This window comes from Bufo bufo, chromosome 6 (assembly GCF_905171765.1).
Source record: "Bufo bufo chromosome 6, aBufBuf1.1, whole genome shotgun sequence".
Classification (NCBI taxonomy): domain Eukaryota; kingdom Metazoa; phylum Chordata; class Amphibia; order Anura; family Bufonidae; genus Bufo; species Bufo bufo.
Genome location: NC_053394.1, coordinates 182974614 through 182989435, shown reverse-complemented (window position 1 = coordinate 182989435; position 14822 = coordinate 182974614). Strand labels below are relative to the sequence as shown.

General features: G+C 47.4%; 1 protein-coding gene across 1 annotated transcript in view; it reads right to left on the bottom strand.

Annotated features, from left to right (window-relative positions):
* Window positions 1-14822, bottom strand: part of LOC121003263 (lysine-specific demethylase 2A-like) — a 203028-nt gene that overhangs the window by 138510 nt on the left and 49696 nt on the right. Inside the window, exons 7-9 of the mRNA XM_040434964.1 lie at window positions 13841-13947; window positions 12807-12900; window positions 7785-7938 (exon numbers count right to left, since the gene is read on the bottom strand). Of these exons, the coding sequence (XP_040290898.1) occupies window positions 7785-7938; window positions 12807-12900; window positions 13841-13947 (355 nt within the window). The remainder of the gene's footprint in view (window positions 1-7784; window positions 7939-12806; window positions 12901-13840; window positions 13948-14822) is intronic.

Genomic DNA, 14822 nt, shown 5'->3' with positions numbered 1-14822 from the left:
ATACGGGCGGGTAGCCCTCAATAAAGAGTTCATGTTCAGTTCATGTTTGTCGAACCCTTCAAAACGGAGCCTCGTCTCGTTATTGGAGGGAATTGCTGCATCACGCTGGGGATTGCTATGCTCTGCATATTCCCTGGAGGAGAGATCTTTCCCACACGGTCCTGAATGCTGGAGGTTCATTCAGGGTGGAAGGAAGACGGCGCGGCTCCAGTTAAGCTACGGCGGTTGTGGAGTCTGCGGTGCTTGTGGTGTCCAGTGCGGTGCTTGTGGTCCTCGGTGCAAGCTAGGAAGCGTCCATTAACGGAAGCGGATCCGTTACACTGACGGTAAGGCTTTTTTTTTACAAATGGAGCATTTTTTGACTCTCTGAGCTTCCCTGATCTATAAATATAAGTCAGAGTGATTGTTTAAGAAAGGGGGCTGCCTAGTTTAAAAAAGGGGGAGGTACAGTCCCTTATCCAGTGCAGAAAGGTAAGAATCTGACCCCTCAGTGACACAGGCTACCTCAAGCATTTTTCATCTCCCTCCAGAGGAGGATAGCTTACCGGGCTGCCGGTCTTGGATGGATCCGTAGGTCTGCGCATTGCGTCCTCTCCTGATGCCGACATGTAGGCTGTATTCTCAGGATGCTGCCGATTCCCGCAAATTTTTAAATGCTCGTTGTCTAGGGGAAAGACTTCACTATTCTGCGCCTGTGAGCTTGCGCTCACGTGACCCGCGCCTCCTCTCGCAAGAGTTGTTCTCAGGAAGCGCTGCCCGGGGCTGCATCCACCGGAGGAGACAGGGAGGGCCGGGCCGCACCGCCACCCCGCGATCCTGCTCTCGCAATATTATCCGAACTGCCGGCGGTCTTCTGCAGGACAAAAAAGACTCCCACAGGTGGATCTCCACGCTAGTCCCAGAGGGACAGGAAACAACTGGAGCAGGTAAGGGGAGGGGAGTATTTAAAGATCTCCACGTTGTTTCCTGTCCCTGGGGAGGCGGGGTATCCTCCTGTTGTGCCGCTGGGGGGGCGTTTGGAAAAATAAGTCTTCCAGGTACGATGATACATTCTAGAAGACTGGGGCTTGCGTGCGTGGAGCATAGTCTGCATAACAGACTCCGAGAGACTGCGGCCTCAGCCACGGCGTTAAACGCAGCTGATGTAAACTCGGGTGGAGTAGCGGACCTTAGAAAAGGAGGTCGGGACGTAGAGGGAGACGCCACGGCGCGTCTGCGAGTAGGAACAGAAGATCTGCGTACCATGCACAGCGAAGGCCAGTCCGGGGCCACCAGAATCGCCGAAACCCGGGCCGACTTCAGGCGCTTGAGAACCCTAGGAAGGAGTGGAATGGGAGGAAAGAGGTACACGAGACTAAACTGGGACCAAGGAAGGACCAGAGCATCTGAGGCCAGCGCCTGAGGGTCCTGGGACCTCGTGAAGTAACGCGGTACCTTGTGGTTGAGACGAGAGGCAAAAAGGTCTATGTCTGGCGTTCCCCCAACGTTGACACAGATGAAGAAACACCTCTGGGTGAAGAGACCACTCGCACGGGTCGGGGCTTTGGCGACTGAGTGAGTCTGCTGTCCAATTGTCGACCCCGGGAATGTGGATTGCAGAGAGGACCGGAACAAATGACTCCGCCCACCAAAGTATGCTTGATGCCTCTTCCATGACCCTCACACTTCTGGTGCCCCCCTGATTCAGGTACGCCACCGCAGTGGAGTTGTTCGTCTGGATTCGGACCGGAAGACCGGAGAGAAGGTGTGTCCAATGAGAGAGAGCCAGAAAGATCGCACTGAGCTCCAGAATATTGATGTGCAGGGAGTATTCCGCTGCTGACCACAGGCCCTGAGCAGAGAGGGACCCGAAGACTGCTACCCCACCCAGTCAGGCTAGCGTCCGTGGAGATCACCCGCCAACAAGGGGGAAGAAAGGACTTGCCCAGAGATGGGGTGCTAGGTAGAAGCCACCAGCACAACTCCTTGCAGACGAGATGGTGAAGATGAACCGAGGACTAACGGTCGAGGCCCAGCTGGGACTTGTCCCAGCTGGATAGGATCGCCAGCTGAAAAGGCCTGGAATTGAGCAAATGGGATTGCCTTGAAGGAGGCAACCATCCTGCCCAAAACCCGCATGCACGTCCGAAGAGGTAGAGGGAACGGCTTGCGAAGGCGAACCACTGCATCTCGGAGAGCCACCACTTTGACCTGGGGAAGGAACACTCGACAGAGCCGAGTGTCTAAGGTCATGCCCAGGAAATCCATTCTCTGGCAGGAAACCAGGGAGGACTTTGGATAGTTGACCAACCACCCGAACTGAGACAGGACAGACAGGGTGATACGGAAATGCAGAGAACCTACCGCGAAGGAAACGCTGATGGGCCATGGCAATGGGAATATGGAGGTATGCGTCCTGTATGTCGATGGACGACAAAAATTCGCCCTCCTCCAGGGAGTGCAATCACCGACCTGAGCGACTCCATGTGGAAGTGCCGGGTCCGAACAAGGTGGTTGAGCGCCTTAAGATCCAGAATAGGGCAGAGGGAGCTGTCCTTCTTGGGTACCGTAAAAAGATTTGAATAAATTCCCTGGAAGCTTTCCGAATCGGGAACTGGAACGATCACACCGAGGAATTGAAGGCAATGAACGGCCCGGAAAAAATCTGTCGCCTTTACGGGAGACTTGGGTGGGACGCGACATTAAAAACCGACCCGAAGTAGAAAACTCTATCCTGTAACCGGAGGAAACGATCTCCAGGACCCATGCGTCGTCCACGCTTGCATGCCACAACTCCTGGAAGTCGAGCAAGCAGCCCCCCACATGTGGTAAAGCGCAGTCATGCAGAATAGGTTTTTGCAGACTGGGGCTTTGAAGGCTTGGGGCGAGATGCGCCCCCCATCCTCCGACTTCTTGTCCGAGCGGGAGGAAGAGTCCCGAAAGGAGCAAACATTTTTGGACCTTGAAGTCGCCAAGGGAGGGAGATGGGCGGTTCTGGGGGAGGAGGGAGCTTTTTCCTCCCAAGGCCTCTGATATAAGCTTCACCAGGCGTTTCCCAAACAGCTTTTCACCCTGAAAAGGGAGAGAGATCAGCGCCTTTTTGGAAGCCACATCTGCTGCCCATGAACGGAGGCAGACCGTACGGCGGATGGCCACAGAGTTAGCAGCCGCCCTGCTAGACCGGCGAGCCGATTCCAGGGAGACATCAGATAGGTACCGAGAAGTCTGGAGAAGCTGAGAGGCAAGAATGGAAACCTCACCTGGAGCAGAATCGGGCAGCAAACGGATGAGCTGCTTGGCCCAGACCACGCACCAACGGGCCACCTGAGGATCAACCAGAGGTGGGACTGACCAGAGGTTCACGGATTCTGCACTGAAAGGAAACAGAGCATCCGAACCCTTAGAGACCTGCAGGCGCTTATAAGGCTGACTCCACTTGGCCAGGAGTGCGTCGAGGTCCGGGTGGTTAGGAATAACCAACACGGAACGCTTGGAACCGCAGAAGGACACAGGACCCTGAGAAGAGGAGAGAGTACCCTCCTGCACATGGAGAGTGTCTCTAACCGCCTTAATGAGGTCCTGCATGGCCGCAGATAAAGTAGAACTCTGCTCTGATACAGAATCGGAGTCAGAGGTGTCCCCAGTAGCGGCAGAAGACGAGACTACGCCTGCCTCAGACTTGTCCAGGGAGTGACCAGAGGACGCTGAGGATGAGCGGGACGCGGCTGAGATCACTCAAGGTCTTTTACGGGACCTGGTGTCAGAGCGGGTCCCTGTGAGGGGCAGAGACTGCTGCAATTTGAGCAGGCAAGCGGTCCAGCGACTGCACCATGGACCGGGACAGGCTGGCAAGGTCGCCTATGGTCTGGGACAGTGAGGCAGCCCAATCAGGAGGGACCGCCACCGCAGGAGGGGCCAGGGCGTCAGTAGGGGGCATGGGAGCAACGCACTGCGCGCAGAGCGAGTTAGGTTGCTGGGAAGGAAAAGCCTTACTGCACTTAGAGCAAGCATAAAAAATAGCCACCCCAATAGGCACTCTGGCTTTAGGGTCCGTACTAGCAGAGGACACGATGGCAAAAAGAGACCAACTACAGAAAAGAAAATGTATAGCCAGAGAGACTATCCTACCAGGCCCCAGGTTCTGTGCCCCACGATGCGCAGAAGCAGCGAAGGGAGAACAGGAAACTCTGAATGGCGATCAGGCCCTTAGCTGCAAGATGGGGCCTCTTCTCCTCAGCAGCAGAAGAAACCGCCCCTCCAGAGGAAAAGACTGCGCCTAGCCGTGATAGGAGCTAGGCAGGAGGTCCCTCCCAGTAAGAGGAAAAGTCAAGCCGAAGCCTGGGTAGAAAAAAAGGGCGAAGCCTAGCGGGCCGAAAAGCCGGGGACTAAATTAGATAGAAGCGGCCGGACCGGAGCCCCGGCGGCAGCACACAAGTGGGGGGGGATGAAAGATGAGGACCCCAGCGAGGAAGCGGCACCCAAGAGACAACAAAGAAAAAGGGGTCCGACCAGGAGGCAGGATTGCAGGCCTATATGTCCAGCACATGCGTCCCTGAGCCCCATGAACAGACGCCCTGGCCAAGGTAGATGCCACCCCCTGGGATCAGTGGTCCATAGGGGGGAGAGGGGAAGCTGTACTTACCCTCTGACGTCTTCAGGCGCAGCAGGGTAACCCCATCAGCAGACTCAACACGGGGCCCGTGGGAATGCTGGCAAGCCACTGCGGCGGCAGTAATGGGGACTGGGTGACCAGCGGTACTAAAGTACGCGCCCGCAGAGGGTGCAACTAAAGTGGCAACCCACGATGGAGCACCCCCTGCAGCAGGAGAAAAAATAAAATAGCAGCAAGACCTGAAGGAAAAAAAGCAGGTCGTGTCTGCCTCCTATAGACACTAGAAAAAAAATGGTTTGCTCCTACATTTGCAGTGGGTATAGCCCAGATAGGAGGAGCCAACCCTTTTTACTTCTAGCGTCAGCCTCCTAGTGGCAGCTAGATATATACCCATGGTGCTGTGTCCCCCAATGCATTCAAGAGAAAAAAAATCAATTGATATAGATAATCCTGCACTACAGTCTTTCTTCTATAGCAGGCATGCTCAACCCGCGGCCCTCCAGCTGTTGAAAAACTACAACTTCCATCATTCCCGGACAGCCTACAGTTATCAACCTACAGAATGGCATGGTGGGACTTGTAGTTTTACAACAGCTGGAGGGCCGCAGGTTGAGCATCCCTGTTCTATAGAATTGGAGGTACCCTTTAAATTATCTACAAAAATAAAATAAATAAAAAAAAATCGGATATAAAAGCACTATGGCATATGAATGGCTGGCACTTATCACAGTTACCTGACCAAGACAACATATATTTTTATAGGAAAAAAAGAGACAATGCAGCAGCACCCTGCAAATAAGATAAAGTACAACAATGCCATAGTCACAAAAATTATAGTGCTAATGCTACGCTTATTTATAAAGTGAGATGCTTGGCCAATGCATTTTGTACAAAGCCATCTGAGCCCGTCTGCCATACGTCAAGGCGATCTCTGTTAGACGGGTCCTAACACTAAATACTACCTGTTATGCGCCATAAAATTCAGGGAGTGTTGGATCCACATGCATGCTGGATCCACTCTGCCTTTTACCATTTTTGGTGCCATAATGGCCTCCATTACAAGGGATGCAGGTACCAACATGCATGCCGAGGCCACTCTATACCTTTCCTTGTGCCAGACAGCTTCCAATGAATGTAGTGAGAGCAGGCTACAGCTTTATACTGAAACTAATTAAAATCAGCCTATAGGGCAGACAGGCTAATCAGGAGTGCCACATCTCCAGCATTGTAAAGGCAGAGTGGATCCAGCATGCATGTGGATCCAACACTCCCTGAATATTATGGCGCATAACAGGTAGTATTTAGTGTTAGGACCCGTCTAACAGAGATCGCCTTGACGTACGGCAGACGAGCTCAGATGGTTTTGTACAAAATGCATTGGCCAAGCATCTCACTTTATAAATAAGCGTAGCATTAGCACTATAATATTTGTGACTATGGCATTGTTGTACTTTATCTGATTTGCAGGGTGCTACTGCATTGTCTCTTTGTTCCTCTAGGTCCTTGCCATGGCAGCGTGCATCTGCGCACTGGGAGGTGCTGACTAACCCCCTTTTTTTTGCAGATATATTTTTATGGTCTAGTCCTGTTCTTTGAGGCAAGACCATTTCATAATAATTTGACTGGCTTCCTATAAAATTGTTCCTTGGAACAAGGAGACTACACAGAGGAATACGTAGATGCCATATAATAAAAATGTACTTTAACCTGTGACCCGCCCTGTATTCCCAACTCAGAAAATGGGGGCATATCGCGAGGATATGCTCCAATTGTCAGACAGGTGCGGGTCCCGCTGAGAACAGAGAGGGGAAAATAGTGGCCGGAGGACCCAGAGTTTTACGGGATCCAGCCACTGCCAAGCGCCCTCCCCACAGAAGTTGATGGGAGCACACCGCGCTTGTGCGGCCAACGCTCCCATTAATTTCTATGGGGCCAATGGAAATAGCCAAGCCAGCGCTATTTTCTAACCTTTAGATACTCTGATCTCACTTGATCACTGCATCTAAAGGCTTTAATTACCGTGATCCGTTTGAAACAGCGGAGACCCGCCGGCCAGGCGCCACGTTTGTCCATCACCGTACATGTACGGCACTGGTAGCGAAGGGGTTAAAAGGGTTTTCTTATATTTTTTTAAATGACCTAGTCAGACGATAGGTCATCATCAGTTTCCGATTGGTGGGGGTCCAACACCTGGGCCTTCTCTCTGCTCACTAAACACAGAGCATTACATTGTACAGTGGTTGCTTCGTATCCCACCTAGGCCACATAAGACATGAACGTGTCATCACTCGGCCTAGGAACGGCAGAGAAAAGCCATGGCGCTCATAGGAGTGCCGGTGCATTCTCAAACAGCTGATCGGCAGGTGTCAGACCCCCACCGATCAGATACTGATGACCTATCCTTAAAATAGGTCATCAGTATAAAAATAAAAAAATAATCAAAAATAAAAATAATAGGAAATCCCCTTTAATGTCTAAAGTGCTATACTGACATTCACTAGCAGGCTACGCCAGAGAAGCATGGCCTGCTGGGACACGATGGAGGCAGGTCTGGGGCCTTCACTACGCCCCGGTCTGCCTAAACTGATCTTATTCGTGAAGTGCTGATGGGAGACAGAGGGAGTCCACTCCCTCTGTAACTGCTTACATGCCGGATGGAATAGCATGTAAGGGGTTAAACAGGCTGGATTGGCGCTCCTGCTGGTCCAGGCCATTAGAGCAGAAGTGCCGCTCACATGTTACTGCTTTGCCCCTGCTCTCTGCTGCATGGAAGGTGGCCCAGCATAAGGCCCCTTAGTAACCACTGTAAAAAGGCGTAATGGTGGCCACTAAGGGGTTAACCATGTGAAACCTTAAGGCAGCCAATTTATTTGTCAACAGAAAACATATGCAACAGTAACTAAAGAAGAAATCTCTGCTAGACTCCCACTTCAGGTGCAGCAGTGACTAGCCATGTTTGGAAGCCATGGAAATAGGCAGTTAAAAGGGTTGTCCGAGATTTTAATACTGATGACCCATCCAATAGTGTGACATTTCTTGTTAATAAATTTGTGTTATGTTCTCTCGGCTATGAATACCATAGCTTTAATTTTGTGCCATTCTTTTTGAGTCACCCAGTATAAGATTATATACAAAGAAACTATTATTCACCAAGTATCAGAAAAGAACATGGAGCACTATCTACAGGTAATACCTGAAGGGATAACAAATGTGTAGCCTTGCTTTAGTTCAACACACTGACAGTCTGTTACTCTGTCCCCAAGAAAGATGTCCCCTTGTTTCCCAGAAAGCAGCCAATTCTCATACATTTCTAGATTCTGGTCCGTAGGTGGTATCAGCCAGAAGACCTACAGGAAGAAACCACAGAGGAATTCACATTTAGTCCATCATTTTACAATTTATCTGCGCTTCAAGTGCCTTGTGAGAAAAAGCACAATATAAAGGTTTGCGGTTGATGATACAGGTAGTTCACCAACAGTTGGATCAACATCTGCAAAAGAAATTGTGAATCTGCATTTTTTCAGATGTAGTACTTAGCCAGTATTGAACAAGTCAGTAAAATAAAGTACATCTCAAGTGTAATTAAAAATAGTATATCTGTTAAAGGGGTTTTACCATTAGGCTTTTTTGTCTAAAAACTGGCGCCTGGAATGTATTTTTGTTTTAGAAATAAAATTTCAACTATGCCTTTTATAAAAAAAAAATTATGACATCCTCTCCCTAGAGGTGCCGTCCACTTACCAGTTTAGATCTGGAGTGCATGTGACCGGACCGTATGCCCCGAGTCAGTATGGACTTACAATTTCTCAGCATTTCCTTATATCCCTGGCTTGCCATTCATTTCTAAGTCTTCCATTAAAATCAGTGGAGCCAAGAGAAATCTATGGACTCAGCTGAATATGTACAGCAATGAGCTTGTTCAAAGGCTTCCTTCTGAATATGCGCAGAACTGAACAGGACTGCTCATAACAAGAGAAGACTAACGAAAACTGCACAACCAAGAGAAGCAGGAGGGAATATTTTACATTACAAACTTGTTTAAAGGGTTTCTATCACTTCGTATGACATAATTAGCTCTCAGACTCTAGCGATCTGCTAGTGTCTGCTCTGGCCAACCATCCTACTATAATCACTTGTGGGGCAGCGGTTTTGCTAAAAAACTAACTTTTATAAATATGCTAATGAGCCTCTAGGTGCTATGTGGGCGTCATTAGCACCTAGAGGCTCCGTCTACCTTCATACACAGCCGCCGCCCAGCGCGTCCCTCCAGCCCGCCCATGTCCTTATCCGTGTGACGCAGCGGACGAGTTCTCGCGCATGCGCCGTGCGCGGCTGTATTCGGCGCATTTGAGATCTCAGCTCGGAGTGGTCAGACATTCAATGCGCATGCGCCGAATACAGCCGCGCATGCGCATTGAATGTCTGACCGCTCCGAGCTGAGATCTCAAATGCGCCGAATACAGCCGCGCACGGCGCATGCGCGAGAACTCGTCCGCTGCGTCACACGGAGGAGGACATGGGCGGGCTGGAGGGACGCGCTGGGCGGCGGCTGTGTATGAAGGTAGACGGAGCCTCTAGGTGCTAATGACGCCCACATAGCACCTAGAGGCTCATTAGCATATTTATAAAAGTTAGTTTTTTAGCAAAACCGCTGCCCCACAAGTGATTATAGTAGGATGGTTGGCCAGAGCAGACACTAGCAGATCACTAGTGTCTCACAGCTAATTATGTCATACGAAGTGATAGAAACCCTTTAAGGCTAGGTTCACATCTGGGTTCGGTAAATCTGGTAATCTGTTCCAGTAGAGGAGCAGATTACCGTTTCCGGCTTAGGAAGAAACAAAAAATAAATAAATAAATCCAGCAGCACTCTCATGAAGTATAAAATTAAAAAGAGAGGAGTTTTGGCTCAAACGCTAGAACCTTTCTCAAGCTTTAATGTTTGAGCCGAAACGTCTCGTCCACATGGGTAAATAAAACTTTTAATTTTAAAAAAAGGTGCTGGACTGTCCAAGCATGTCTACAGACCTAAACCCTATTAAGCATCTATGGGGCGTCCGCCAACGGAAGGTGGAGGAGAGCAAGGTCTCTAACATTCACCAGCTCCGTGATGTCGTCATAGAGAAGTGGAAGAGGATTCCAGTGGCAACCTGTGGAGCTCTAGTGAACTCTATGCCCAAAAGAGTTAAGGCAGTGGTGGAAAGTAATGGTGGTCACACAAAATATTGACACTTTTGTTGCCAGCGGTTTAGACATTACTGGCTATGTGCTGAGTTATTTTGAGGGCACACCAAAGTTACATTGTTATACAAGCTGTATACTGACTACTTTACATTGTATCAAAGTGTCATACAGGGGTGTGGAAATCGTATCGCCCGACGCCAGGGACATGCAGTTTCGAGCGCCGGGCAGGTAGTTTGTTCAGTAGCTTAGCACTTCTGCGGGCAAGTAGCAGGGCTGAGATGGCTTTGTTTACCGGATCAGTGGATCGGCAACTAGCTGAGGGCGTGGAGTAGCGGTGACCGAGCAGTGGGCGTTGAGCAGTGACGCAGCCGCCGTGACAGAGCGGCGGGGGGGGGGGGGGGTTCGGGTTGTAGTAATAGCGTGGGGAAGAAGAAATTACAGAGCTGGAGGGGTGGCGCAATGAAAGGATCTGTCACGTCTCCGGCTCGGGGGGAGGATCAGTGACAGAGCCGTTACAGAGCCAGGGGCATTGATAGAACTCTCAACTCTGCCAGCATCCCTCAGAAGACGCCCTTTCTGCAGGTGTTGTCAAACTGGGAAGATGAGGGGGGTCCTTTCCATGCCACATCAGCAGCTAATTTTCCTAGAGGTACGGGTAGTAATGTCCTAAGAGCAAGAGTGTGCACTAAACTAATTGCTGTGATCACATTAAGGCCTCGTTCACACCAGGCAGTGCGTTCCGGCCTGATTCTGTCCAGAATGCACTGCACCGCATTGCATTGCGGCTGGCTAACTATATTGTGGGGCAGGAGGGGGCGTAGTGGTCTGTTGAAGTGATTGGCACCATAACCATGCCCAATGGCTGCAATGCGATCGGCTGCACGGCACATTATGCAAGCAGCATTTTGACCGGACCTCAGGCATAATTGTGCCTTGCGATCCCATGCATCCGATCGCCTGCGGCTATGGCTACGGTGCCATTTACTTCAATGGATCGTCACGCCACCTCTTGCCCCACAACATAGTGAGCCGGCCGTGATGTAGTGCATTCTGGATAGAATCATCTGATGTGAACGAGGACTAAACTTAGAGTCATTTCACACCACAAAAGGCTAGAACGCAAGCCAGCCACCTCCCTGCATAAGGAAGCGTGGCGGTGCATTGAAATATGGTCTTGATTTAAAAAAAAAATTTGTATCAGGACAAGTAGATTGAGTCCCCGCTTTAGTCCTCCGACAAGTAGTTTTTTTTTTAATTTCCACACCCTGGGCATATCCTCAGTGTTGTACCATGAAAGGGGCATATGTGAGCCCTGGCAAATTTTGACTTAAAGTTCCTTTTTTTCAACCAGCAAGTAATTTTTTGACGGGAAATGACAAGGGTGTCTCCCAAAAGATAATAAGACGATGTACAAGAGGCATTATTGTGGGTAAAAAAAATTCTCAGCTTTTATTTACATTTGAGCAAAAAGTGTTCAGTCCAAAATTATTCATACCCTTCTCAATAATCAATAGAAAAGCCTTTATTGGCTATTACAGCAATCAAACGCTTCCTATAATTGCAGACCAGCTTTTTGCATGTCTCCACAGGTATTTTTGCCCATTCATCTTTAGCAATGAGCTCCAAATCTTTCAGGTTTGGTCTTCTTGCCATCACCCTGATCTTTAGCTCCCTCCACAGATTCTCAATTGGATTCAAGTTTGAACTCTGGCTGGGCCACTCCAAAACGTTAATGTTGTTGTCTCCTAACCATTTCTTCACCACTTTTTCTGTGTGTTTTGGGTCATTGTCATGCTGAAATGTCCACTGGTGCCTAAGGCCAAGTTTCTCTGCAGACTGCCTGATGTTGTCGTTGAGAATCCTCATGTATTGCTCTTTTTTCATGGTGCCGTTTACTGTGATTAGGTTCCCTGGTCCATTGGCTGAAAAACACCCCCAAAGCATTAGGTTCCCACCACCATGTTTGACAGTGGGGTTGGTGTTCTTTGGGTTAAAGGCTTCTCCTTTCTTACTCCAAATGAAGGAAACATCATTGTGACCAAACAATTAAATATTTCTTTCATCTGACCATAACACAGAAGACCAGAAGTCTTCTTCTTTGTCCAGATGAGCTTTTGCAAAGGTCAAGCGAGCTTTTGTGTGCCTTATCTGGAGAAGTGGAACCCAGCAGTGTGCAGTGTCCGTTGGATTGTCTGCCTTGAGACATTGCCACCAGCAGAGCCCAGATTTACCAGGATGGCCTTGGTGGTGATCCTTGGATTCTTTTTCACTTCTCTAACTATCCTTCTGGCCAGCACAGGTGTCACTTTTGGCTTCTGACCACGTCCTCTGAGATTTTCCACAGTGCGGAACATCTTGTATTTTTTTATAATACTTAGCACTGTAGCCACTGGAACTTGAAAACATTTAGAAATGGCCTTGTAGCCCTTCCCTGACTTGTGAGCAGCCACAATGCGCAGCCGCGGGTCCTCACTGAGCCTCTTTTGTCTTAGCCATGACTGTCCACAAACCAACTGCAGAGAGCTGCTGTTTTTCACCTGTTGAGTTGATTAAAACAGCTGTTCTCAATTAATCCGGGTAATTAGGATGCTTTAGAACAGCTTGGACTATTTGGAATGGTATAGAACATTTGATTTTCCCACAGACTGTGACAGTTTGAGAAGGGTATGAATAATTTTGGATTGGACATTTTTTGCTCAAATGTAAATAAAAGCTGAGAAATGTTTTTTTTTTCCACAATAATGCCTCTTGTACATCGTCTTATTATCTTTTAATAGACACCTATGTGTCATTTCCGGTCAAAAAATTACTTGCTGGTTGAATAAAAATAACTAAGTCAAAATTTGCCAGGGGTATGAATAATTATGGGCAGCACTGTAATTATATATATATATATATATATATATATATATATATATATATATATATATATATATATATATATATATATATATATATATCCCACTTACAATCACGTTGTAGTAATATTAGTACATACTGAACATTGACTAAAACAAAGTGACACACGGACCTTGCCTCCTCGCAGGATGTGGTACCATACAGAAGTACCTCCAAAGTCTACATGGAAATCAGTGTAACAGCCCCTTACACTCATAAGGCAGTACCTGTAATAGACAGAGGGGCATGTTACTGAAGCACAATAATACTAAATAATCTACATGCAGCAAAATGCTTTTCCATGTGACACTCCCATCATCTTCCAGGTTAGAAGATATTTTGGATTCCCCCGGCTGTTACAGAAATCACCAGTGAGGTCCTCCAGTTTACTTTTTAACCACATCTGACCATTAGAAGAGGTTTTCCAGGGAGATGATAATAAAAAAATAAAAAATAAAATAAATAAAAAAATGGATCTGTGGCCTGTCACAGCGATGTAACTATGGGCATAGGAACACAGTGTAATGTCAAATCATTGCATTCTAAAGGAGAAGCAATCATATGATCAAGTCCCCAAGAGGGAATTAGGTGTTTAAAAAAAAAAAGTATCAAAAAATATATCAAAATTTACATTGCTTTTTCCCCATACAAAAAAAAAAAAAAAAGCAATCATAGGCAAAGCCGCATCCCAAAATGACTGTACTGTTAAAATATTAAAAACATTTATCCTGTACAGTGAACGTAAATAAGTTTTAAAAAATATCAAAATAGCCAATTCGCCATCACACAATGGTGTGATTGCGTTTTATTTCCAGCTTCCCACTACAATCGCATGCAATAAAAAACAACGCCATTAGAAAGTACAACTTATCCAGCCAAAAATAAGCCCTCATACAACTATGTGAAGAAAGATAAAAAAAAGGTTTACAGCTCTGGGAAGGCAGGGAGTAAAAAACTAAAATGGAAAATAACCAAAAACTAAAGCTATATGTTACATGTTGGTCAATAGGAAAAGATAAAATTACTTTTTGTAGTGTCGTTTTAAGACCATTTACTAGTGTTTTAGTCCCTCAGCATATTTTTTTTCCCAACTTGTAGCATGCTCAGGGTGTCACATTTAGAAATCATTTTATAAGTCACTACCTACAACACCTAGCTAGCACTCACTTCTGTACTTTGGGGTACTGCATTTCCTGTATGGAGTTTGTGGATTCAGTCTGCCGCTCTTTTAAGTGTCTGGGCCAGATGTTATCAACCCAATCTATTTGATCTACCTGTTTAGAATAAAACACAAAATGTGACACAATTAGGAGAAGCTTGACAGGCTGAGGAAAAGAAATACAAGGAGACTGGAGAAGAGGCAGGAAGAATGAATAATGTGTAAAGCAATAGTCAAAGAACAGAAGGAAAAAACAAGTACTAAGAAATTATGAGTGACCGATGAAAATATGAAAGAATGAAGGCAACAACTCTAAGTAGGCAATGGAAGGCATAAAGGATGGCTATTAACACTTAGACTTCTTGCACACGAACAATAAGGATTAGGTCCGGATGCGTTCAGGAAAACTCGCACCATTCTGCAAGCATGTTTTTGTTTGCGATTGCGTTCAGTTGTTTCGTTTTTATCGCATTGATGCGTTTTTTATGCGCATGATAGAAAACTGAATGTTTACAAATAACATCTCTTAGGCTACTTTCACATGGACGGATCCGTTCAGATAATACAACCGTCTGCATCCGTTCAGATTGGATCCGTTTGTATTATCTGTAACATAGCCAAGACGGATCAGTCTTGAACACCATTGAAAGTCAATGGAGGACGGATCCGTTTTCTATTATACCAGATTGTGTCAGTGAAAACGGATCTGTCCCCATTGACTTACATTGTGTGGCAGGACGGATCCGTTTGGCGTCAGTCTCCAAAGTAAAATGAAGGCTGAACGGTGGCAAACTGATGCATTCTGAGCGGATCGCTTTCCATTCAGAATGCAAACTGAACCGTTTTGGACCGCTTGTGAGAGCCCTGAACGGATCTCACAAACTGAAAGCCAAAACGCCAGTGTGAAAGTAGACCCATTCATTTCAATGGGTCTGTGTACATTATCATTGTTTTTCACGCATCACTTGTGCGTTGCGTTAAAATCGTAGC